Source organism: Heliangelus exortis, chromosome 3 (genome assembly GCF_036169615.1).
Source record: "Heliangelus exortis chromosome 3, bHelExo1.hap1, whole genome shotgun sequence".
In the NCBI taxonomy this organism is placed as follows: domain Eukaryota; kingdom Metazoa; phylum Chordata; class Aves; order Apodiformes; family Trochilidae; genus Heliangelus; species Heliangelus exortis.
In genome coordinates this window covers 31,167,225-31,194,382 of record NC_092424.1, presented here as the reverse complement: position 1 = coordinate 31,194,382, position 27,158 = coordinate 31,167,225, and the positions used below count along the sequence as shown (strand labels likewise).

Genomic DNA, 27,158 nt, shown 5'->3' with positions numbered 1-27,158 from the left:
AGAGGCTTAGAGGCCCCATCCTGGGAAATGTTCAAGGCCAGGCTGCACAGGGCTTTAGGCAACCTGATCTAGTGGAAGCTGTCCCTGTCCCTTAAGGTCCCTTCCAAGCCAGACCATTTTATGATTCTATGATTCTAATCAGAACCAGCACACAAACTGAAAAAAAAGCTCCCTGTCCCTTGCTGAAACTTTTCATCAAATTAAACACTGTGAAACCTAAGCCTGACATCTGCTTGGCTTTCTTTGATGATAACTTCCTCCAGATGCTGGCCAAGGCCAAGCAGCCAGCCTTGGAGCTTAAGTAGCAGTGGTTACTGAACCAAATGGGGTCCCAGTTCCAATCCCAGCCATGAAGAACTACAAATTCTCCAGCAATTACAAATGCTTAATCTGAGGTTTTTTGACACTTAGATGCACATTAGAATGTTTGGAACCAAATTACCTTTAGAAAAAGAATTATTAAAAAGCCACAGTCTAGAGTTAAAAATGTTGGGATGGAAGCTGCAGTTACAAGCTGAATGTATGCCTTGTAAGAGGGTGATGATGGTCACAGAATGATAGAGTGGTTTGTGCTGGAAGGTACCTTAACAATCATCTTGTTCCATGGAGCCATCCTTACTCCTGTCATCAGAAACCACTTTAATCCCCAGGCTGCACATATACCAGGACAGGATAACCAGTTCCACACAATCCATCAGAAATCTGGCATTTTTTAGAGCTCTACTGTTGTGACCTGAATTGTATCTCTCTAATGTACTTTCAGCTACAATAAGAAATCACCCTGAGAAACTTCAGCTAAGAATGGAGGGTTATTGAATATATCACCAAGCTAATCCCTCCTCAACAGAGACCTGGAATAGACAATCCATCAGTCCCTTCTGATTTGAAATGAGTAATCCATCAAGCTAGTACAGTGATACTGGAAGTCTAATATTGCCAAAAGCAAGCTTTCTCAAAATCCTTAAACTGTACCAACTCTATAGAGAAGGTGGAGCAATCACTACAGTTTCATATTGTTGCTGTGGTTTTTTTTGCAGGGCAGCTGCACTGTGTGGACTAAAGCAATCCTGTACATGGATTTCCAGACCTGCTCAATCCTAGTAAAAATGGGTAGGACACAGGAGAAAGATCTGCTGGCCAAATACCACCAGCAGCATCACCACAGAGCCTGTTTCTGCACCATCTCCCTCAGAGCATCCCACCCCTCAGGTCCACCCCTGAAAAGTAACAAGCATCCTTGTCTTCCTTCTGTACTCACTACCCTGTAGTTGTGCTTAGAAAAATAGTCTTGAAACACTCCCAAGGACAGGAGATTGTGCTTTGCAGTTGTTCTGTAAGGGCAGATGAAAGCCACCATGCAGTTTTTTGGCTAAGTGCCCTTGTATGAGCCATTCCATCCTGTGTTCTCCTGGCAGGACAGGAGTTTCTCTAACTCACCATACACTGTCTATCACTAGTCTGCAAAACAACCATGACAGGCAGTCTATTGTAACTCAGTAACCATATTGTTTCAAACACTTGTAAGCATGTACAAGTCAAATTAAGTGCTTCTAAAAAAACAAATAAAAATACCAAATCTAAACATCCCCAAGTTCTGGATGGAAACAGCCCCGTATCCTGGTATCAGGCAAGCACATCTCTCTCATGGTCAGTCAAAACCTAAGGTCTGGGCACACTCCTCTCCTGTCAGATACTTAGGAAATGCAATTTAATGCCATAAATGTTTTCCTTCTTCTATTTTTACTTTTATAAGAAATGCAAACTACTGATAGTGTGAAATGCTTCAGATAATGAGAACAAAACCAGAGCCTACTTTGAAGGACAAATACTTGCCAGCTTCCTTCACTCAAAAACGAGGAGGTCAGAAACTTAGCTCTGGTTCTGCAATTCCTGTTACCGGTGTCTTACAGAGAGAACATTTCTCATAAGAAACAGAAGTGCTTAAATTCAGCCTCTTCCTCTGTTTATCAGTAGACATTAGATCCTCCACAGTGCTCAAGTGATTTCTGTGTTCCCTGAATCCACAAGCTGGAAAGAAAATGTGCAAGCTTACCTCCAGATTTTCTCCCACCTCTGCTGCTTCTGAGTGAATTTGGTTTAATTGATATTTGAATTCCCCCTCACACACAGGGATGTTTTCCTATGCTACTGCACTGCTACAAGACATTTAACATCAAATAGCAATGTCTTCTCAGTTGCCAGCTGTACTACAACCAATTGTCTTGTTCCCTACAGATAAGTTATCTGTATTCACACACAAAGCTTCTCAAGCAGTCAAAATTCATGACTCTAAATTCTCCCACACAGCCATTAGGGTGATATGGAAGGGAACAGCACACAAGCTAAAAAAGCAATTTGAAGCCTCCTGTTTTAAAGCTGCAGTGGACTTGCTGAAGCCTCACAGGCTTCTAATAATTTGCCTGAATACAGCTTTTCAGAGTTTGGGGAAAGTAATCTTTAAGATTTCACAGCCTAATATTCTAACAAAATTAAGAGGTCTTAATGTATGGTAGCATAAGCCCCTCAGACTCAAGTACACCAAACAGTGATTCTCTCACCTCATTTCTTCAAACACAGCTTATGAAACTGACCAACTGCTAGCACAGGCCCCCTGCCTAACATTTGCATGCAAAGAAAAAAGGCCACAGAATTCCAGATATACAAATTCCCAAATCCTCAATTGCCAAGCCATTTCAGGAGCTAAAACTTCGTGTTTCTTGCAGAAGCTAAAGTTTTGCTTAGCTTGCTGTTTTTTCAAAGACAGAGGAAAAAAATGTGGCACCCAGAATGCCATTAAATGAGCAACTTCCTGTTTTTTAACAGTAGTAAATGGAAGGCTCTCAAGTGTCCAGCTGCAAGGAAGGAAAAAGCAACAATCAGGAAGCTTTACTTAGCACCTTCCAAAATCAGCAGTACACCACCCATTCAAAGAGAGATGCTCCTCAACAACTTGTCACTGTGCTGTAGAAAAGGAATGACTTACTGAACATTGACAGGAATGACTTACTGACAGGCACCACAAAAATTACTCAAAAAGAATGGCGAGTATCAGTTCAGGACAAAACATACTTTATTGTACTGTAATGTCAGAAGTACAAGAAAAGTACTGCAGAGAACCATGCTAATGGGGCTTTTAGGGCCTGTGAAGGACAGAAGTACAAGATAGTGGGGTACTACTGTACTCAGTGCAAAAACTGATTCATTTGAGGCACAAGTACACTATTGTTTAAGCAGCTTGATTCAAGCACAGCTCTGGTACGTGATCTACTGTTTTCCTTATATGGGACAATTCTATAAATAAAGCTACTTTTACATTAAATAGGCAGTAAATTCAAGTCAGGGGTGTCCAAATTGCCATTTGGCAAAGAGAAAAATTAAGAAAAATACTCTGCATAGTCACCCTCCACATTTTGGTTTCAGATATGGAGCTGTTGGCTAGTGAAGAAAAGTTATTCTGAAAGGACAGAGCCCAGATCTGTTTGACTGGGTGTTTTTTTTTTGTCATCTCTTGTACATCTGTGCATAACTTACTTCACATGAACCACAATTTACCCAATAAGAGAAAAAAAACCCAAGCTAGGATCTTTGATAACGAATCATACCTAACATTCAAATAAATTTCAGCCCTTGAGATCTTAACTTATGGCTTAAGACACAATGCAAGTGTTTGGGCGATCTTGAGTTAAGTTAATAAAGAGCATTTTTGCTAAAAAGGCAAGCAAGATCACTGGTTTAAACAGAGCTGACCTCTACAAGAAACAGGACTCCAAGTCACTAGTTACTACCAGGCTGACAGGTACTGCTGCTCAGAAAGATAAAAATGTAACAGAACAACAAAAAGGTTCAATGAAGTTGAAATAGAAAGGTTTTAAAACCAGAAGCAGCATTTGAAAACAAGCTGTTTAAATTATTTTTTTTCAACAGACGCAGATTGCATAACTCTAGGCATGAACAAACATGCTGGCAATATTCTCCTTTTACACACCAGCTGTGTTTAACATAGGAAGTTCTGGGTTTAAATATAGCTACTTGAAGAATTTAAGATCTGCAATTGCCTGTCGTCTTAATGAGATTAATAGAGAAACAACAAAAAAAAGTATACTACTAAAGCAGTAGTTTCTCAGTGGATCCCTATCATTACAAACACAGCTTCTGACCTGTATCCAAGACAAAAAAGACAACTATCATTTTATATTATTACTATGCTGATGAGTTACATCAGTTAAAGTTAAAAAAAGCCAAGCAGTTTTGTCCTATTTCAAGAATAGTTTCAAACCAACACCATTTTACATGGCAAATGGGACTTCACAAATAAACAAGGAATGGTGACATCTTTGCATCAAGAATGACAAGAAATAATGGGCTCTGTGCTATCAATCATCCTCAACAAGAATATGGCACAAGGGCCAGCTCAAGCTGTACCACCACTGAACCTTCTGCACTCAGCACAAATTTGTATATCTCTTCACTTCAGCTAGCAAATCAGGTGAAAAGACTGGGTAAAAAACCCACAAAACCCAAAACCAACAACCAACCAACCAAAAACTAACTAAAAAATTAAGCCAAAATTGGAGTATAGTTTTAAAAAAAACATCTGCAGTTTTAAAATAACATTACGCTGGCATCAGTTTGTGCAAACTAAAAAAACTCACTGCATTTTTCTCTAACAAAAGACAAATCCCCCACATACTGCCATATAAATATGCCCACTGCATCTGTAGATACGATCTCAAATCTAACAGATGTAAATGCACGAGAGAAAAAGTTACAGCATCTGCACTACATTCTTTCTACAAAGAGCTGCTGGAGGGAAAGTAAAATATAAAAGGAATAAAGAAAGGAAAGTTCCATCTGAAATACTCTCACAATCTTTCCCACTCCGTAGTCCATGAATCCAACTCTGATGCTAAGGTGACAGTGTATGTAAGCAGATTTTTTTTTTTTTAATTTTTTTTTTTTTTGATTTTATTATTTTTGAGTTTCAACCGAAGAGGACCTGCAAGGAGACTCAAATCTCTTCAGGAATTGTCGGATGGGACGTGCTCCTCAAACCCTTCACTCTCTCGGACCAACGCTCTCTCCAGGATCACGCGGCCCTCCTTGTAGCGCTGGCTGTCTTCAGTGGCAAATTCATAGATCCAGCCCAGTTTGCTGTTGCAGTTCTTGCAGCTCACGTCCCGAACCATGTGGCGGCCGGTGAGCATGACCCGATCCTGGACTTCACTGTACTGCAGATTTACCACCTGATACAAACACACAGGGGGCAGGGCACAGAAAGGATTAGCCCGCCGAGAGCAAAGCTCCCTGGCAATGTGCCTGAACTATCAACACGTGGAAAGGAAAGAGCCTCTGACACTGTGCCTCGACTGCAAGCTGCAGTGTAAGGAGCAAACAACCCTTGAAAAATCTGGTTGAGAAGGTAACACTTTGCAAATGTGCTTCGTGAGAAGGTATAACCCTCACCGTTTAAGTGAGATACATGAAATGCTGTCACAAGGGACACAATAGTGCAGAGTGTTCAACTTTGTGCATAGTGCAATAGTGCAATAGTATTCAACTTTGGGTGAGAAGTGCCTGGTGAGCAGCTTGTGAATTCATATTCATCCAGCTGTCAAATATGTAACCCGCTGCTAGAAACCGGTGTGATCACTTAAATCTCAGAAATCAGAGCCAATATATTAGAAGACATTTTTTCTGAAAAAATCTTGGAGTGCTTTTGAAATAATTATCTAAGAAAAAGCAAAGCTCAGTGGCTTAATGTAGGCATTAAGCATGCACCTTTTCTCACGTGCTACCTCATCAGTTTAAAATATACTTTTAGCTTGTTTATGCAGCAACGCTGTAGAATCATGAAAAGTCAATGCCAGAACTATATCCAAACTGCTAATATGCAGCAGGATTCCAAAAATGTTCTTGCTCTCTCTACTTCAAATATAAGCCTTCTGAATTTAGAAATTGTGTTGAATTAAATAAAATTTGATCAATTAAAAAAAAGTTAAACTAAACCAGAGTATTATTGCCTGTAAAAGAGATTCTATTAAGTAAAGTTGCTAAACTATTATTAGCTTAAACAGATTTTAGAAATTAAAGGGAATACTATCTAGACTTTTTTTTTTTAAACTGAGTGGAAGTCCAAATGCCTTTGAAATTCTTTCACAGAGAAAATACAGGTCTCACAGTGAATTTGAGGTTTATATTACAGAAGTCTCCACGGTTAAAACTTCATGCATTTTAGCAGGATGTATCTATATCCACAATCCTCTAGTTTAGATAGCTTGCCATCAGTATCAAATGCCTCATTTGACTTCAAAGACAGTTGAACAAACTAAAAATAAAAAATCAGAATAGTAATTACACAACACTATAGCCGAGAAATTTTTTAGTTTTAATGACAGCTTCTTATCCTACAAACTCATTTTTCAAAAGCAAATAGTAGTTAACCCTCATATTACCAACCTTATTAAAAAGAAAGGCTCTTCCTGTAGCCCCTGTAAAACGAGTGGAGATGAGCTCAGAACGATTGGTCAGAATTGTGTCACAGTTTGCACAGGAGAACAGGCGAGTGCCACCAATATGATCCAGAAAAATTCTTCCCATTTTTAGAACTTACGTAAGTTTATACTCAAGACCTGAAAGCAAAAAGAAAGAATACATCCATGTAAAAAAAAAATCTTGCAGAAAACAAACAAGTGAAAAAAAAACAACCAACAAATCTAAACACCCCATATATGTGACAGAATATTCTGCAAGCTAACTCAGCGAATAATTGTAGAGGTTCCTTCTGTCTTTCACAGATCAGCTACTGAACTTACAGACTTCATTCACCCTTCCTCAAGACAAGTTCTGTCCCAAAGTGACCATCTTACCAGTAAGATGGCACATGGTCCAGCGCAGAGCTACTAAGATGATTAAGGGAGTGGAACATCTCCGTTATGAGGAAAGGCTGAGGGAGCTGGGTCTCTTTAGTTTGGAGAAAAGGAGACTGAGGGGTGACCTCATCAATGTTTTCAAATATGTAAGGGGTGAGTGTCAGGGAGATGGAGTTAGGCTTTTCTCAGTGGTGACCAGTGATAGGACAAGGGGTAATGGGTGTAAATTGGAGCATAGGAGGTTCAAGTTGAATATCAGAAAAAATTTTTTTACTGTAAGGGTGACGGAGCCCTGGAACAGGCTGCCCAGGGGGGTTGTGGAGTCTCCTTCACTGGAGACATTCAAAACCCGCCTGGACACGTTCCTAGGCGATGTACTCTAGGGGGCCCTGCTCTGACAGGGGGGGTTGGACTAGATGATCTTTCGAGGTTCCTTCCAACCCCTAGGATTCTATGATTCTATGATTCTATGATCTGGATGAAAGCTGATTACATGAGCAAAACATGAACTGAAACCTTTAAAATTCAGTTGAGACATTTCAGACCACAACTGAACCCTACTGTTGTTAAAAGCTCCCACTTCTTTCCTATTTTCTTTTCCTCTTTAATACAAGACTGAAATTCCATTCCAACAATATTCCCAACGACTCACCCATCTTAGTCAGCACTGGGAAATGAAGCACTGAGACTTTGTGACACTGAGTCACAAAGACAATCATAATTCTGCTAAGTCACGCCACCTTTTTAAAATATATATTTATTTTATCACTTCCCCTCAGCTTGGAACAATTTATGACATGTAGCCACACTGCACCACCATCCAGGATGCTTTAGTCTTTTCAGTACAGCAGACTAAACTACTGTATTTGACTACACACTTACTGGTTTTGTATGCATAACAGCGTAGGAAAGGTTTCTATTTCACAAAATAAACAATTTACCCAGTCTTTACACCGGACAGCTTTATATAAAAATGTTTAAAGCTGTCTAATTTAAATGCAAAACACTGTGTCATTTCTAGCACTCCATCATCACTGCAATACTTGAGCAACTCCAATGAGAAAATGAGAGATTAGGAAGTTTATAGTAGCAGATCTGCAGTACCTGATAAATGAACTTCTTCAATCCTTTGGAAACTTAAAGTACCTCATCAACTGTATATAAACTAACAAATTACTCAGTTATCTGGCAATAAGGCACAGATCATATCAGACAGTTGACAACAAATCACAAAGGATGATAACACAACAAAGGAATTAAATGACATTACTTCCATTTCAACTGCAGAAATATTTTATGACTAAACATATATAGTTAAGGAAGTTACATATACCTCCATTTATTCTTCATATGTAGAATCAGGGAAGAGTATTGTCTCCAATTTTTTCATGCACAGCAATGCAAAGTAAATCTGACACACTGCAATATTGAAGTTGTGTGGGTTTTACTTTTCAAAGTAGGAGACAGTGTGCCATTCATAGAGAAATTAATCAATTTTTTGCTCATCAAGTTAAATATTCTGTGTCAAATGCCTTTAAGAAGCACAAATACCTAAATTAAAACCCTTTCAAGTTTTAGTGGATCAGTTTCTTAAAGCTTACGCTGACATGCACAAAGCAAATGGATTAAAACATGCACCTGCACACACAAAAATTAAAATACCATTTTAAAATGTAAAATTCCTAAGTCACCGACACTTTTTTTCCAATTGCTTATTTCACCACTTGTGTTCTTACAACATGTGGCAATAAAAAGGATCCCTAGTATTTAATAGAGTGGTTTTAGCACAAGTTCCTTACATTCAGATTTTTCCAGTCACTATTAGTCTTTGTATTCCATCTGAAGGATACACAAAAATTCAAGGCAATTGAACGACTCTTTCTATTAAAGGTGATAAAATACCCCTTTCTCTCCTAAAAATGACAAATAACACAGGTCTTGAGTTTGATGAAAATATGTCAAAGACTTAGCTGAGTGTAGGGATGTGACTCCTTGTGCCTCCACTCAAAATACAGGAAGCATTTTCCTGCAATTTTTCGAAGCATTGTACCTTTCTAATATGCCCTTATCTTTCCTAGTAAACCAGGGCAGAAGAAAACATTAAAATGTGAATAGTGACAGCAGGAAGGAAAATCTCAACAGACAATGTGTGAATAAACAAGTATTGGTCAAAGTCTCCAAACAGAAAAGCCATAAACACAAAAAATAAAAGCAATTGTGACAGACATGCCCATGAGGCACTTGGCCTAGCTCCAACGTACCATCCTTACTAATTCTGAATGTTATTTTTGTGTCGACTGTATTGTTGATTAAAAGCAATTAACCAATCACAAGTTACTGCAAATACATAATCAATACCCAAAGGGGTATTTCTTTCAGGTTAAACATAATTCACAGCCTGTTAGTACTTTTAGAAGCTAACATAAACTGAAGCAATATACATCCTTCTCTTACCAAGCACAATATAAACATTAAGCTTGGTAAGTGACAAGAAAAGATACATTACACAGGCTAACCTTGCAAAGCACCTTTTGAAAAACATGCATCAGTACTCAAAGCACAAATAGATCACCAATCTAAAACCATAACTCTTAGCATTGCACCCAGAGGCACCCAGAAAAGTGATACATCACTAAAATCAAAATTGAACTACTTCAGGAGAGAGCACAAGAGTAATTCTTCTTACAAGCAAGTTAGAATTCAGAGACATTCAAATGTACTACTTCTGTATATGGAACTATGAAAGGACTGAATAATAGAATCCTGAAGATATTGAATATGAAAATAAATGCATAAATATGTTCAAACTCTTAAGGGTGAAAAGCCTTGTCAAGTAATACATGGCCTAAAATCTTGAATGCAACCTCACCAAGTACGCAAATGGGAAAAAAACTTCCCAAAAGACCTGGGTCCCAACAGAAAGACAAAGTGAGATTAAGTTGATGGTAGCACAAGGCTGTGAAAATTCAAACCAAAGTTGCAGCAGAATCTATGAAACCAACTGGTATTGGAACAATTTTCTTCAGACTACATTGCATAAGAAAACATCTATTCTTTAAATAAATAAATAAATAGACACGAAAAAATCTAAAAAATTGAATTCTACAATCTGCATTATAACAGTAGAAACAATTAGATTTTGAGTAAGTTTTTAAAAGAAATTGCTAAAATAATGTAATCCTACTAGAATGTCTAACATCCAAAATAACCCCCACACTTAACTGCCCCTGATAGATTCCAGTCAAAATAGGCAGCAGCCTGTAACTATCACTAGCTTCCATTTTTGACTGCTACAGGATCTCAGAGAACATTTAAGGGTCCAGCTGAAGGGTTATAAAGCCAGTCACATTAGTCTTTATATACTGTGCATGGCAGTAAAAAGTAGTAAAAAAGTTATAAAGTGACTGCCAGAATGCAGCCTTTGAATGCCACGTTGGATCATGAATTTTCTAAACAAACTACCATGGAACTTTTGTTTTTTCTTCTCATATAAGGTGGAAAACGTAAGTTTCAGCTTGGGATCATTTCACACTGCCCTCTTCACCCTTTTTTTTTTTTTTATCCCCCTAAGCTAACAGCATAGTTAACAGCAAGCACCTATTCAGAAGGTACTTGTTTGTGAATAAAACTGCTTTCTCCTTCTGTAAGGATCCTGAACCCTGTAAAGGGTACACTCACACACTGGTAAAAACAGAAGTACAACAGTTGCTCTGAGGCTCATATCCCTTAAATACAGAAGTACAAAGTAACCCAAGATAACTCTTTTTTTTTTTTTTTTTTTGCATAGTTTTCACTTCCCATGTGAAAGGTGTGGGTGTCTGTTTATGTTCACACATACATAAATTATCTCAAAAACAGCCACTTCTAGGTAGCTTTTATAGGCAGTGAGAGAGCAGTCTTAAATAAAGAAAAGCCAGATAATTGTGAAAAATGAATGCATTTGTAAAGCTTAAGATCCCCCAGTCTAAGGGGAGGAAGATGCAAGAAGTGCACTTACCCATTCATCCACTCTTTAAACTTAAAAGAGAGTGAAAATAACTTCCATTGCTTCAGAGAGCCAAACAAGTTCCCTAGAGCTATGCACAACCCCACAAATTGACACCACTGTATCACACCAATTCCATCATGCTAGCAGAATTTTCAGGTGCAGTGGACAGGAATGTTGGTTATTCACAAAACCAAAGGAAAGAACAGAGATTTTTTGGGCCCATGGTTTAATCTATAGTCAGCTAAGCAATCTTCATTGGATACGTGTCAGTGATGAAGTCCTAGTGATCAAGCCCTCATGCAAATTACTAAACATTAATTACCAAAAATTAATGGCTTTGATGCCAAAAAGGCAGATTTATTTACCTTCACTAATGGGATATAAAGTATCTACCACTTGTCAAATCTACACAGTTCAAAGAGACATGTTCTTTTAGGAACTGAGAGATGATTCCCACTGCATCATCAGTTGGCATTCTGACCACCACCATACAACCAACCTGCATTCTTGACAGGACCTCTAACAGATCAATGATAGGTCTAAACATTACTAGCTAGTAAGGCTTACTGACAGTACATTATTTTGACAGTACAAACCTTGATTCATCTTCTTAGTCACACTGTGAAATATTTCCTGCCTGCATGCTTTTCCCAGTGAGTGCATGGACAGGCAGGATACACAAGAACTGTGGCCATGTGCTACAATGCCTATGTGCAGAGCAGTGTGCTCTCAAACTTCCACCTGTCTTTCAGTGCTCATTTTGGCAACACTAAGCAACAGCTGTCAAAGAGCTGACAAACAACCATTTAAGCTTGACCACTATCTGCAGATCTGAAGGCACCTGAAGCACTGGTTGTTTTTTGTACTACCTAATCTGCCTACCTTCACAAGTAATAAGGAACAAAAAAGTAACACAAAGAACTATTTATTAACATTTTTAAAACTAAGTGTTAAAATGCATCTCTTGAAGACACAGGACCACCAACATTTGGTAGAGCCAGCAGGCACTTTCTATATACACACTGGAGTGCAGATATTTCAGGAGCCTCAGTGTTGCTTCAGCACCATCAACTGCATCTCAGATCTACAACAGAAAACAGCTGATAGTTACATGATAAAAAGGACAGCCTCTCTTCTGCCATCTCCCTCATTAAAAACACTTTTCTTTGTATGGTAAATCAACAAGCACTCTCTGCCCCTTGAAAAAGGGCCATGCATACCCCTAGGCACAGTAAAACATTCCACTTACTCTGAAACCAGGCTTAAACTTCATCTTCACACCTCAGGAACTGGGTTTAAGCTTCCTCTTCTCATCTCAGAGATGTGCAAAATAGGAAAAAGAACACTTAGCACAAATGCACAAGAACACACATTAAAGAATCACTGGGTAAACAGAAAACACTAAACTTACTCCTTACCTTCATAGGTTTCTGCTGCTCATAAGTGAGGGTGCATCTGAAAATACACACGTGGTCAGTCTCTTAGCAGGTTTGAGATTCAATCATCTGCCACTGACTTCTGACTGCTGAAGCAAGCAGGGCCCAGCCTCTGGCCTCTGCCTACATGCAGAAGACATGATCAGAGAGCACCACATTTAGCCAAATGTGAAGAAAGAAAGTGAACTGGAACAGTATGTGACACTCACTAAAACCATCCAACTACTTTAGCACACTGTACAAAGAAGTTCATGCAGCCAAATGACTGCAGAGGCTTTGGCAATGCAATGAAAGCTGTGCCCAGATGCAGTGCTTGTACACCACCAACCTAATACAGGCTGCCTAGCAGGGTGAAACTGCATTTGTAAAAGTTATGAGGAAAAAAAAAAATAGCTTGAAGTTGATAAACAAGTCTTAAGATAGAAGACACTGGTCTTGAGGTGCTGCTTGCTGGACAGATAAAGAAGCCTAAATCTTTAACCATATCCTAGTAACTAAAGAAACACCCGGTTCTGGAAGGTAAAGAGTGGAATAGTCTGTAAACATTCACAGACCTGCCTAATCAGCACTTACCCCTCTGTCATATATAGTTAAAAAAAAACTTGAGTTCAACTAAAACATACAATTAAAAGACCACTGATGACCACCAGGGCCCCCCAAAGACCACCACCTCAGAATAGCAAGCATGCACAACTAGGACGTGTACATGATTTCTTGGAATAATCTGCATAACTCTGCCTTTTCTGAAGAATATGTATGCTTTTGTACTATGTAACTCAGGTATCAATAGCTGCAGGACATGCACATTACATTGGAGCTGACCTTCACACATCTGGTGCCATAATGAAGAATTATTGTCTTCTAAAGCTTAAAAACAAGTGTTAGAAGCTTCTTTCCACAACTGAATTTTACAGTATCAGTTACAGTGGTGCAACTTTGTATCACAAGTTACACTAATATAATTTTCTATCATGAACTGGCTTCATTTCCAGGCAAAGCGACAGAAAAAGCATTGCAGTGGGATACTGGCCTGTAAATGTGTTAAACAACATTGTATCAGTGTATGCTGATACCAGGATAGGGCAGTCAGTTTCAGGTTACAGAGAGTGGAGCTTGCTTCTAACACCGCCTGCATATCTCAGCATCTCCCACACAGTAACTTACACCCTCACAGCACTCTTGCTAGATAACACATAAAAGTATTAGTTTACAAACGGTATCAGATTCAGATTAATTCTGTTTCCCAATACTACACAAAGAGCCCCAAAACAAATTATTCCTGTCTTTTTTTTTTTTTTCCTTCCTTTTACCCCTTACCTTTCTGTCTCCTTTTTCCCTTCACAAAGAGAGGAAAAGGACCACCTTTCCCTCTCTTACTTCTTCAACTGTTTTTAAGAAAACTGTATTTCCTGGTTTTGTAATAAATTTATTCTTATTTACTTAAGCAGTCAAGATAACTTTTGCCTATTAATCCATATTGCAATTTTCAGAAAGCAAAACTAATTCAGATTTTCTGTTTTCATTAATTTTAGTGATGAAGTGATACAAATCTTCACCCAAAGACACCACTGGTTTCGTGAGTCAAAGGAAAAAACATAATTAAACTAACTTTAAAAAATGGTGAAAAAACAGCAAACTTCCATACAAACTACATCCACTGGCAGAAAGGTTGCCAATATATGATTAGTGCATCACACCAAGAAGTTCTTTAATCACCTAGGAAAATTAAACATAGGTATAGGCTCCAAAACTAAAGACAAACTTGTTACTGAATATCCACAGTTTACAGACATTTCCTCTCCACATTTAACAAGGTATCTTTAATTTAAATCTTGCTTAAGGAGAAAGATCTGAGCAATGCAAGATTTCACCACAGGTCAAATGGTAGTAAACAAACATGAACCAGTGACCTAACACTAGCCAATGACTAACACTACTTCAAGCCTCTGATAACTACCAGCACAGGGAATGGTAAAAAACCCCAAATGTTTGTGTGCATGTGTACAGCTCTCAGTTAGTCAGATGACAAGCAACAAATCTCGTCTGCTCTTGTCATCCTTATGGGTCTTTGAGGTGCTATTTCTCTTGTCCTCACACACCTGGCAGCTGTGTCTGAAACTCACTCATCATTATTACTAAAATCTATATATAACCAATCAGATACACATTATGTAAGTACTTCCACAACTACAGAAGAGAAAGTAGCAGATGACAGAAAACTCCAAGTATTTCTATAGACTAAGACTAGAAAAAGAGTGTTATACTTAAAAGTTAACCGCTTCACTTGTCATAAACATTACTTGAATTCAGTTATCCAGCACAAGCCAACAGGATATACATAACTGTTATATAGTGTTATATATAGCTACACATCTGAAATTATTACATAAGGGAATCTTTACAACCGTGGAGCAAGCTCCCTCACTTTCTGTTATCAGTCACAAACAGCTAATCAGTTACAGTTAATCTACTGCAATTTGTTTTTAAGAGTTGCTCTGCAACACCTACCACTTTGAAAAGAGTGTGATGCTCTCTCACAAGACTTACTTGCTTGCCTTGTGATTCCTTCACTCTAACCCTGAAACCGTGTTTACTGCTTAAAGAGAAATAATTTATTAAAGTCTATCATAATATGCCACCTCCCGGGGAGTGTTCAAGGACAGGAGGGATGGGGCTTTGAGCAATCTGTCTACTGGGAGGTGTCCTTGCCCACTGCAGGGGGGCTTGGAACTAGATAATCTTCGAGCTCCCTTCCAGCCCAAACCAACCTACGATTCTATGAAATGGGCATGCTGGATTAATTTCATCTCGTACTGCTGTACAAGGAACAGCTATCAAACAAACAGATTACAGTCTTTGCATTCATTTTTTCTTTGAAACCTTTCTAGAAACTTTTCCAGAGGGGAAAAAAAGTGCTTACCAAATATTTCAGTTCCCTGGGAATCCGTACTTTCACGGGGAAAGCCAACCTAAGAGCTGACAGTCACAGCTGCCTCACTAAGCCACCAGCACCTCCATCAGCAAGTAACTACCACTGACTCCTGACAGCTTCCCGGGAGAGCCACTCGTCAGGGGGGGGACACGGGGCTTACTCGGGGCTGCTTCGGCGATGACTCAGCCGCCGGGGGGAGGTGAACGACCAGCACCTTCTAACTGGGGAGGGGGAAAAGGGCTGCGGCAAGGGGCACCCACCGCGGCTGCCTCACCGGGCAGAGCCACGCTACGGATGGGTGCGGGTGCTGGGGGAGGGACCAGGGGAGGGCTGACGGGCGCCGGGAGAGCGGCAGCTTCCGCCGCCGGGCGGTTAACCCCTGCCGAACCTGCCGCGGCGGTACCGGCCCGCGCGAGCCGGTACCTCCGTCGACGGAGGCGACGCGAGGTCGCGAGCGGCGGGCCACGGCCCTTGGGCCGAACCCCGCTGTCATACTGAGGGGCAGCGGGGACGGCGGCGACCCCAGCCCGGAGCCGGGGCCCGGCTGCCAGCCGGCTCCGCACAAAGCCCTGCGAGGGGGCGGGCCGCAGCTGAGCGGCCGTCACGGGGCCGCGCGTAGCCATCCGCCGCCGGCTCGGCTCTCGGCGCCGCCGCCGGGCGCTGCCGGCAGCGCAGGCAACTTGACAACAAACAGGAGGAAACAGCTGATAGGAGGCCCCGCCACCGCCGCCGAGGGGCGCCCGGCCCGAACCCCTTTCCCTGGGTGGCCCCGCTGACTTCACGCCCGTTCTATTCCCCCCTCTCGCCGGCCGTGCGGGAAAAGGGGATGCGGCGGAGGAGCCCGGGCACGGCTCCTCGTTCGCTGCCCGGGGCTCCGCACAGGAACTGGCCCGAAAAGTTGTCCTCGCCCCAGCACGGAGGGGATCTGGCGGTGCGGGGCCGGGGGAGGAAGCTGGCAGCGGCGGGGAGTGGGGAGTGCTCGGTGCCGGCCCTGGGCGGAGGGCTTGTCAGGAAGGCCGGGCGGCGCTAGGAGACGCTGGCGGAGGAAGGGACGGGGTAAGGGAAGGCCGATGCTTTGTCACGGCGCTGGGCCGCAGCGGGGCAGGCAAGAGCCACCGGCTACCTCTCTCAGTGCCGCCGGACCGGAGCGGTTTGCCCGGAACCCCGCCGCGGCCCAAGAAACAACAGTGCCGCGCTCCGGAGCGGCAGCCGCCACCTCCATCCCTCCCTGCCGGCGGCCCTCCCCGGCCCCCCTGAGCAGTACAATGCGGGGCGCCCCGCAGCCCCCTGCCCAGTTACCTCTTGTAGGGGATCGGCCGCAGCTCCGTGCCCGGTGTCTTCCGCCCGCCCACCACAGCCCCGACGCTCCGGCTCGGCGGCGCGGCTCCGCCCCTGATCACGTCAATCACCGCAGCCGAGGCCTCGCCCCCGCCGCCTCTCGTCCCGCCTCGTTATCGGTCGCCTCGCAGCTGTGCCCGGCGGGACGGTACCGGTAGGCCTGGGCTGCCCCTGCTACCGCGGTCAGGCTCGGGGCGGGCCGGCATCCGCCTGCCCGGTTACCTGTGAGCCGCCGCCCCGAGCCGGGTGCCCTCCGCTCCCCACATCTGCTGCCTACGTCCCCTCTGCTCGGGCGCCCATTAGAAGGCCTCGTCAGAGGAGCTCCGCACTGCTGTGGGACCCGGAGACATGACGGCAGTGCGGACTCGGCCTGCCAGCACTGCGGGAGGACATGGCCTGGGCCCGGTGGAGAGGGAACCGCGTCTCCAGGCGTCCTCTCCTTCCTAGGTGCTGCGCACACAGGCGCTTGGTCTGTCCTGGTAGCGAGAGCTTCTCCGTGCCACCAGCCCTGTGAGAGTTTGAGGCAGAAAAAAGGCGCTCAGGTGACTTTCAGACACGTCCCCATCTCAGTGGAGCTGTGACTGATGCTGCTTCCAGTATTTCAGGCTGCCCAAGTTGAAGCTTTTGGAGAGACATGTTAAATACTGCTCATGATGGAGGTAAAAAGTCAGGGAAGACAGGCAAAGTGTTTGTGGCCCTTTTTGGCCGTTGGTTGCAAATGTTACCAATTCTCTTCCAGTTTTCATGGCTTAGTGGTCACACACAGGTTGCATCTTTGGCAAATAAATAGTGGTCTTGGCCAAAATACAATGGAAAAAAAAATCCTTTTGAGTTGTTGGTTATGAAAAAGACATGAAAAGTGGGGTTTTATTTTTTATGGGGCAAGCCATGACATTTTAGGGATATCTGTTTTTATAATACCAGGTCCATCCTGGTGAAGGTGTATTTTTCTTGTATGGTGATTCATGAGTCTATCCATGTGGTATTGCTAGAAGGGCTGCAGTAATTATAGGAAGGACTGACTTGATAGGACTCTTGAAGCCATTTCACAAAGGAGAGTCTCTGTACAGCAGGCAGCACGTGTCCGGCTGTTCTTCAGCTTCTGTCTTCTTGCATGGACTCTTACTGGTAAAAATAGCTAAGTGGGGGGTTGCCCCACCACTTCTGTGAGGGTAGACTGTAATAAGTCAACATCAATAGGTTAAGATGTGCTGTTTGCTTTGAACAGCCCTCTGAAAAATCAAATATCTTCTGTAAGGTCCTGAGCAGAGAACCTTGATCCTGATCAGAGCTGAGCATTGATATTTCTCATTGACCTGTCAACAACCTCTCTTTAGATCATGCAGAGGATGTGGAAAGTATCAGAGCAATCTGTCCGACAGCTATCACCTCTTAGTTAATGCCATGGGGATAACAGAAGTATTAGAAGGAATATTAGAAGGAAACCAGAAAAAGACCATGCCTGGGGTCCCATTTACAATCAGGAAATGGAGGAAATAACTGGTCTGACATGCACTGTTTGTTGAAAGATTGATCTGCTGCTGTGCCTGGCTGAGTAAGTGTGAGCTCTGTCCCTGGTGGGTCTGCTCAGTATTGTCACAGGAGCTATATGAAGGTCCATGTTTCAATCATCTTTTTAAAGCTCCTATAGAGATCACCATAAACAAAGACAAAACAACAGAAAAAAGGTGAGGCACAGTGATGGTACACATCAGTGACTGAGTCTTAGCCAAGCACTTGTGAGCACTGCTTAGCTCTGCTGCTGAGCCATCCCTATATCCCTGGGCAAGTCAGCTCTTTTTGCCTCATTTTCCCTCTGTGAAACGGGGAGAGCAATGTTACCTGCCTTCTTGGGTAGTTATGTGATTATTTAAATACTGTTTTATGGCCTGAGCATATGGAAGGGATGTATGCCTGAGCATTGCAATTGTCATAATATTACCATAAAAATAAAGCAAAGTCTAAACCTATGAATAGTATTAAATTCTCAGCATTAAGAAGGGTAGCTGTACCAATTAGAAAGAAGCCAAATTGAGCCTGAGGCAAGCAGACAATGGATTAGCCTGTGCTTGACAGATGGTGACCGGGACTGATGTTTCTATTCCCTTCCAGAAGAGCTTAGAGGAAGGGGGACAGGGGAGGGAGAGGTAGGGCATATTTATTAGAATGAAGCAGCAGGCAGTAGCAGCTCCACTGAAAAATAACAAAATATGCCAAAAGCAAATTCCACTTAGTTTGTAAGAGACATGTCACAGAAATCACAGAAAGTTAGGGGTTAGAAGGGACCTTGAAAGATCATTGAGTCCAATCCCTCCTGCCAGAGCAGGGTCACCTACAGCACCTCACATAGGAATGTGTCCTGGCAGGTTTTGAATGTCTCCAGAGACTCCACAGCCACCCTGGGCAGCTGTTCCAGTGCTTTGTGACCCTCACTGTGAAAAAGCTTTTCCTTATATTTATGGGGAACCTCCTATGCCAAAGCTTGTACCCATTGCCCCTTGTCATATCATTGGACATAACTGAAAGAGCCTGATTCTCTCCTCCTGGCACTTACCCCTTACATATTTATAAACATTGATCAGGTCACCCCTCATTCTCCTCCAAGCTGAAGAGCCCCAGCTCCCTCAGCCTTTCCTCGTAAGGGAGATGTTCCACTCCCTTCATCATCTTGGTCGCTCTGCGCTGGACTCTCTCAAGCAGTTCCCGGTCCTTCTGGAACTGAGGGGCCCAGAACTGGACACAATATTCCAGATGTGGCCTCACCAGGGCAGAGTAGAGGGGGAGGAGAACCTCTCTTGACCTACTAGCCACCCCCCTTCTAATGCACCCCAGGATGCCATTGGCCTTCTTGGCCACAAGGGCACATTGTTGGCTCATGGCCATCCTTCCATCCACCAGCACCCCCAGGTCCCTTTCCTCTGTGCTGCTCTCCAACAGCTCAGTCCCCGACCCATACTGGTACCTGGGGTTGTTCTTTCCCAGATGCAAGACTTTACACTTGCCCTTGTAATACATTAAATTTCTCCCTGCAGCTTGTCTAGGTCTTGCTGTATGATAGCACAGCCTTCTGGGGTGTCATCCAGTCCTCTCAGCTTTTTGTCATCAGCAAACTTGCTGAGGAGACACTCTGTCCCATCATCAAGGTCATTGATAAAGATGTTTTTTCAGGACTGGACTCAGCACTGATCCTTGGGGGACTCCATTAGTCACAGGTCTCCAGCTGGACTCTGCACCATTGATCACCACTCTTTGGGCTCTATTGTGCAGCCAGTTCTTGTTCCATCTCACTGCCCATTCTTCTATCTCACATTTCTTGAGCTTGCTCACAAGGGTGTTGTAGGAGACTGCGTCAAAAGCCCTGCTAAGGTCAAGGTAGACTACATCCACTGGTCTCCCTGCATCTACCCATTCAGTCACCATATCATAGAAGGCTATCAGATTAGTCAAGCATGATTTTTCCTTGATAAATCCATGCTGACTACTCCTGATAACCTTCTTCTCTTCCATGTGCTTAGAGATGACCTCCAGAACAAGCTGCTCCATCATTTTTCCAGGGATGGAGGTGAGGCTGACTGGTCTGTAATTCCCTGGATCTTCCTTCTTGCTCTTTCTGAAGACTGGAGTGACATTGGCTTTCCTCCAGTCCTCAGGCACCTCTCCTGTTTCCCATGATCTCTTGATAATGGTGGAGAGTGGTAGGGTGACAACATCAGCCAGGTCTCTCAACACTCTTGGGTGTATCCTATCAGGGCCCATGGACCTGTGTATGTTCAGTTTGCATAATTAATCTCTAACCTAATCTTCATTGACCACTGGTGAGTCTTTCATCCTTCAGGCTTTGTTTCTTATATTCAGGGTCTGGAGTTCACAAATGTTGGTCATAGGAGTAAAGACTTTAAGCAAACAAAGTATTCAACAACTCTGCCTTCTCTGCACCATCTGTTACCAGGGCTCCCCCCTCATTCAGCAGTGGGCCCACATTTTCCCCACTCTTCCTTTTACTACTGATATATTTGAAGAAGCTCTTCCTGTTTCCTTTTATTTCCTCTGCTATTTTGAGTTCTGAGAGGGCTTTGGCCTTTCTTGTTGCCTTCCTACATTCTCTGGCAACATCCCTATGGTTCTTCCAAGTGACAAGTCCCTTCTTCCATGAGCTGTAAAGTTCTTTTGATCACGAGACTTTCTTCAGAAGCTCCTTGCTGATCCCTGCAGGTCTCTTACCACCTCTAATTGATTTTTACTCAAAGGAATGCACCTATCTTGGGCTTGAAAGAAGTGATATTTAAAAATCAACCAACTTTCTTGTGTTCCCCTTACCTCCAGAGTTTTAGCCCTTGAGATTATTGCAAGTAGATCCTTAAACAGTACAAAATTAGACCTGAAGAAGTCCAGGGTTGTAATCCTACCTATTGCCTTTTGTCTTCCCCCTTCAAGCCTAATTTAAACCCCTCTCAATGAGGGCTGCTAACTTCTGTGACAAGATCCTTTTCCCACACTGAGACAGGTGTACCCCTGTATCTCTTGCCAGCAGACTGGGTGATGTATATACTGATCAATGGTTTAAGAACACAAAGCCCTGCCATTGAAACCAGTCCCTGAGCCATCAAGTAACCTGTCAGCTCTTCCTGTTAGTTCCCTCATCCATTGCTGTCATTAGAGGGACAGAGAAAAAAAACTTGAACACCTGATCCCTTAACTAGTTGTCCCAGAGCCCTGAAATCTCTCTTGATTGCTTTTGTAGTTCTTGACTACAAAACCCACCTGGAAGACCAAAAATGGGTAGTAGTCTGAAGGCCTCACGAGAGTTGGAAGTTTACTTGTGGCATCCTTTATCCTCTCCCCAGGGAGGTAGCAGACTTCCCTATGAAGTGAGTCCAGTCTGCATATTGGGACCTTTGGACCCCTCAGGAAGAAGTCACCCACAACTGTGACCCTTCTATTTTCCCTTCTGGAATGTGTAATGATTGTTGGTTTAGGGCAAATTGGCATCAGTGGTACATTTGGCCTATGTGGGGTATTCTCAGCACTGTCTGCCCTTTCTTCCCTCAAGGCCGTGTACCTGTTCTGCAACACCACTGACAGCAGTGAAGTTCCAGAGGTAACACACCTGCCTTGTTTGTGGCATCAGGATGGGACCTGTTCCCATTGTCCCTGCTCCTGTACATTATCTTGGGATGGCTGGAGAGCTTCCTGGGACAACTGGGGATCCTGAGGTGATAAGGACTCCCATGGTTCACTGATGAGTTTTGCATTCTGAGTCATTTCAGTGGCGAGCAGGCCTGGATAGCCACATCCTCCTGTGGAAGCACCCTCTGAGTACCCACGTCCATTTGGGTGGGTGCTGAGAGCATGATCTTCCTCTGTTGGGTAGACACTGTGACTCCTGGATGGGGCTGGCTGTTCTCAGAAGTCTCAGATCTCTGCCCTCCCCTTGGGTTACCTCACTTGCTGCTGCTGCTGCTGCCTTGTGCTCACCTGCTCAGGCCTGGCTTGTGCTGAACTCTGCAGTGGCAACCTGGCACTGGCCACTGTCTGCATAAATATGTATATATATATATACATATATATATATATATAAGCTACTGGGGGAAAAACAGGAATGGCAATATCCTGTGGCACTTTTAATTTTCAAAGTAACCTGAAAAGATAAATTAATCCTCCTCCAACACAAGGAAATGCAGTGCAGTCAGGAGTTTGTTCTTTTACTTCTTACGACAGGATTTGGGAATACCCTGGGCCTTTTCCACAGCTGATTCTTATCACAATAGCTCATATGCCTGGAGAAGCCAGTCCTCTGTGCAGCACAAGTGAGGAGAAAAGGCTGTGTCAGCTCTGGAACTTAGTGAACCATAGAAAGGAAAAATATCTGCACCTAACAGCCTTAGTAAGACCCAGCTTTAATGTATGTCCTATATAAATCCACTCTCCAGTTTTCTGAGTGACACTTTAGGAAGCATTTCAGGGAAGGTTAGGTTACTGAGGAATTGGTCACAAAGAACTGTGCAGTGGAACTCAGACACCCAACATACTGATCTAACTGAAACCTGTGACAAAACTTCAGTGGAATTAAACAGAACCTGGGTATGTTGGATTGAATTAATGTCATGGCTGGGGGACTGTGTGTGCTGATCTTCTCCCTGAAGATAAAATGTTGCCACTTTGTGTTTTTTACTCCTACTCAGTCTCCAGAACCACTTTTAATTTTTCAGTATGCTTAGGGATTCCTGTGTGTCAAAGCTGATCCTACCAAATCAGAAATGACTGAGGTGGTACAAAGAGCTACTGGGATTTTCCATCATTGTTTCTCATGTATCTGTGACTTCTGGCAGGAGAGAGGAGGCATTTGAAATACAGAGTGGGCTTGCAGGCTGTAATTTCTCCAAGATGCAGCTTGACACCCAGATTCCCCCTATATCCCTTCTGTGCTTTGCCTCACATCAAAAGCAGTGCTCATCCCACTAGCTGCTCTTGTTATTTGGTAGTGGCTATGGATAGCTTGTGTTTTTTCAGTGGAGATGGTACAGTTTGCATCCTCATTCCCATAAAATAGGCCTACTGATACACAAAAAAATGCAAATACCTTTCATTTTGCATCACAAGCTGAAACCTTTTGGCTTATCTAAAAGGCAACATATGCCACTTATAGATATTCTTTCAGATGGCTGTGTTTTGCCAGGGACAGCTAGTCACAATGTCAAAAAAATAGGATCAGTTATGAGGAGGTCTCTCCATGCCCTCTCCATGCCCTCTCCACAATGGCAGAGCTGGTCTCATTACCCTGTCACCATACCCAGCAGCTGTTGGGCAGATTTTAAAAAGTGTTTTAAGTGTAAAACTCTAAAGCACCCAGGAGCCATCTGAAAGGACTTAATGTCCAAAGAGGGACTCAGAATTAATTTGCCATTATTAAGATGTCAGGAGCAGAGATGGTAAGCATGCCTGACACCAGGGAGTACATAAGGCTCTCATGTAGAAAAGAACAGTTCTTGTCTTGAGAATCACAGATGAGTGGTGCTTCCCTCCTCTGCTGGGAAGCAGCAGAGGGAGAAAAAACACCCTGAAGCCTTTAACTATTGAAGTGATCTGGTCTCATGTCTATTCACTAGCAAAGAAAGCAAGGTTGCTAAGTAGGATGGGTGTTGATACAAACATATCAAAGATGAGACAGGGTTCTTGCAGAGATTTTGCATTGCTATGCCTTTTTTTCAGTCTTCAGCAGTGGAGGGCAGTTATACAGAACAGAAATAAGGAGGGCTTTCATGCTGTGGTGTCCTGCAAAGGGTCAGGCTGATATTCTTTCTGTATACAGGCTCCTGTAATCACTTTATCTTGCCAAGGGAGAGGGTCACTCTATTCTTCCTTCCTGGAAAATGTTTAGAAACCTGACCCTGCTCAGATGCTCACAAAAGGTTTGGAGAACAGGCTACCTGTATGACAGCTGCATGCTTGTGCTTTTCCTTTGCTCTTGTCTCACAAGTTTCTGCACTGTCTCAGCAGTGTTCTGCAAGATCATTTATCAGTCAATATCAGTCTTCTTATTCAGGGGAGATTTTATCAGGTGTCCAACACATGGATGAAAGCCACCTGATCATGCCACTTCCTCCACACAGACTTGATCTGATGCAACGTATGTGAAAGGAGAGAAGATGCAATGCAGCAGTACTCTACTGAACCAGCTGAACAGGGCAGGCAGCTTCCAGCTCCCCTGTATTTCACAGTAGGTGATTTCAAGTGAGCTTTCATCCTCAGCTGAGGAGGTAAAGCTGGAACCATTCATTTGACATAGAAAACATCACAACAGCTGTCTACAAGGAGAGGAGATAAATCACTCCCATTCGTTTCAGAGAGACTTAGGCAACAGGGACTTAGCTTCAGACTGGTCCAGCTTCAGACTGGTTGGTGGGTGGGTAGATGAAGGGATTAACCCGTCATGAATTGCTAACCAGTCAAATGAAAATGTACTTTCACGGGTGATCTTTGAAAATCTAGATTTGTTTGAAAAGACTGGTTAGAATGAGCTAAGTAACTAACTAATCTACCAATCTAGTGCTACATTTTAGCCCTTGAAAAGCACAATGTAAAAAACAGTCTCCACCTCATGCTGAGTTCTGAACTGGAAAGATCATAATATACCTGCAAAGGTGTGTTGGACCTCCTCCTGTTTTGTTCAGATAAATTAAACATGCAGCAACAAAGAGCAGATAACAGCATTGAGAAATACCAGCACAACATGACAGGGTTTGATTTAATGGAAGAAAACTGCTGGAAGGACTGCAGACCTAGGAATCACTCTGTTAACCATCAGCAGGAGAGCTGAGTGAGGGACATTGACTCCCTCAGATGTCACCTTTGTAGGCACCATGCCATTTAAAAGCTGTTCTGTCATGGGCCATGCCAGTGTGGTGTTCATTGGGCTACCAAGATAACTTCTTTACAGGCCAGGTAGTAAGGCTGCAGGTCTGAAAGGAGCCCTAAGAACTTATCTGCATGTCCAAGCACACCCTTTGGTTTGGTAGAGCTCATCACCATCAAGCTTATACTTGCCACTGTGTAGAGAGATGGCTGGAATGCCTATCCCATGCTGAAAGCACCAGCCACCTCCCACCTTCACTGACTCAATAACATTCAGGAAGCAAACTCCAGAGGGACAGGTAGATAGATCTGAAGAACTTTGTAGCAGACAACAGAGGGAACCCATATAAACCCATTCATTAGATGAACGGGGAAGCTGCTAACTATAGGTAGACATATTCCTCATAAAAACCGATTTTGCAAGTATGCAGATATCTGTGCTTGAGTGAAGTGCCACAGGTAGCTGGACCTCCTTGCAAAGGGTGGTAGACTGAACTGCTTCTTCCTGTAACTTGTAAGTGAGGTCAGGCTTAACTCCAGAATATTTGCCAAGTGCAGGCAAGCCAGGAGCCAAAGGCAATCCCAGCACAAGCAGTGATGAGACACAGTCCCACAAGATCTGATCACAGCAAATGGGAAGGTAGCAGGGCCCATCAACAGCCACAGCAAGTGATGAACCAGGTCCAGCCTCCATGGAGGAACAAAAGGAAACAGAACCAGGACTGGAGACAAGCTGCAACATATACCAGAGGGACCCATCCAAGGAGAAGATGCCCAAAAATTCATGCATTCTCATGGCTGTTTTTAATTCACTTTGGGGAGATCCATTTGATTTTAGACAGGTGAGAAAAAAGTAAATCAAGTAGCAGCGCATCACAAGGACTAGGATGCTTTTAAACTTGATACTCAATTGACCTGTGTTTTCTTATTTTCCTCTCTCCTCAGTGACAATTCAGTAATAATCTCACATAGCCCTTTTTTACTTTTTGTCCCCTACCAGATAAAATCCAGTAGTGAAGCCTGCTGGGGTTTGGAGTTTGTCTGAGTTTTTCGTGGTTTTTTTCCCTTGGTCAAGCTGTGAAGCAGAATCACAGAATTACCTCCCTTAGAAAAGACCTTCACGATCATCAACTCCAGCCATTAGCCCATTGACCTTAATAAAGCCATATCCTTAAGTACAATATCTATAAGACTCTTAAATACCTCCAGGGATGGTGACTCCACCACTGTCCTGGGCAGCCTGTTCAAATGTCTGATAACCCTCTCAGTGAATATTTTTTTCCTAATATCCACTCTAAACCTCCCCTGGCACAACTTGAGGTCATTATGTCTTGTTCTGTCACTTGTAACTTCATTAACAGGCCAATCCCCACCTCTCTATAACCTCCTTTAAGGTAATTGTAGAGAGCAATAAGATCTCCCCTCAGCCTCCTCTTCTCCAGGCTAAACAACCCCAGTTCCCTCAGCCACTCCTCCTAAGACTTGTTCTCCAAACCCTTCATTAGTTTTGTTGCCCTTCTTTGGACACATTCTAGTATCTCAATATTCCTTCTGTAGTGAGGGACCCAAAACTGCACACAGTGCTCAAGCTGTGGCCTCACTAAGGCCAAGTATAGGGGCAGGGTCACCTCCCTGGTCCTGCTGGACACACTATTCCTGATGCAGGCCAGGATGGAGTTGGCCTTCTTGGCCACCTGGACACACTGCTGGCTCATGTCCATCCAGCTGTCAGTCAGCACCCCCAGGTCCCTCTCTGCTGGGCAGCTCTCCAGCCACTCCTCCCCAAGCCTGTAGCACTGCTGGGGGTTGTTGTGGCCAAAGAGCAGGACCTGACATTTGGCCTTATTGAAACTCATGCAATTGGCCTCAGCCCATTGATCCAGCCTGTCCAGATCCCTCTGCAGAGCCTCCCTACCCTCGGGCAGATCAGCACCTTCACCCACCTTAGTGTCATCTGCAAATTTATTAAGGTTGGATTCTATCCCCTTGTCAAGATCATTGATAAAGATATTATACAAGAATGGCCCAGTATTGACCACAACTCTCTGGACCTGGACACTGAACCAGTTTTAAACACAATGAAGTGTATGCCCACCCAAGCCACGAGCAGCCAATTTCTCTAGGAGAATGCTGTGGGCAGCTGTGCCAAATAACTTACTGAAGTGAGGATAGACAACATCTACAGCCTTTCCATCATCCAATAAGTGTGTCACTTGGTCATAAACGAGATCAAGTTTGTGAAA

At 43.3% G+C, this 27,158-nt stretch overlaps 1 protein-coding gene across 17 annotated transcripts; it reads right to left on the bottom strand.

Moving 5' to 3' along the window:
* Nucleotides 1-3,052: 3,052 nt before the first annotated feature.
* On the bottom strand, nt 3,053-16,633 carry YPEL5 (yippee like 5). 17 transcript variants are annotated; one of them, XM_071739864.1, is made up of 7 exons: nt 16,525-16,633; nt 12,276-12,416; nt 12,107-12,171; nt 11,837-11,941; nt 6,611-6,629; nt 6,457-6,488; nt 3,053-5,243 (listed from the first exon to the last, which is right to left on the bottom strand). In XM_071739864.1, the coding sequence occupies exons 4-7, from the start codon at nt 11,843-11,845 to the stop codon at nt 5,019-5,021; spliced, it is 285 nt and encodes a 94-aa protein (XP_071595965.1). In that variant the 5' UTR covers nt 11,846-11,941; nt 12,107-12,171; nt 12,276-12,416; nt 16,525-16,633; the 3' UTR covers nt 3,053-5,018. The 17 variants fall into 17 exon arrangements, with proteins under 17 accessions (XP_071595965.1, XP_071595959.1, XP_071595958.1 ...); XM_071739858.1 differs by lacking the exon at nt 11,837-11,941 and having other exon boundaries at nt 12,107-12,166; nt 12,269-12,416; XM_071739857.1 differs by lacking the exon at nt 11,837-11,941.
* Nucleotides 16,634-27,158: the final 10,525 nt, after the last annotated feature.

What these genes read in the sequence shown, in the direction of transcription:
- YPEL5 (XM_071739856.1), bottom strand. Translation starts at nt 6,597, where the DNA reads ATGGGAAGAATTTTTCTGGATCATATTGGTGGCACTCGCCTGTTCTCC. An exon ending in GAGCCTTTCTTTTTAATAAG is followed by an intron (nt 5,244 to 6,456) that starts GTTGGTAATATG and finishes TGTTTGTATCAG; the next exon opens with GTGGTAAATCTGCAGTACAG.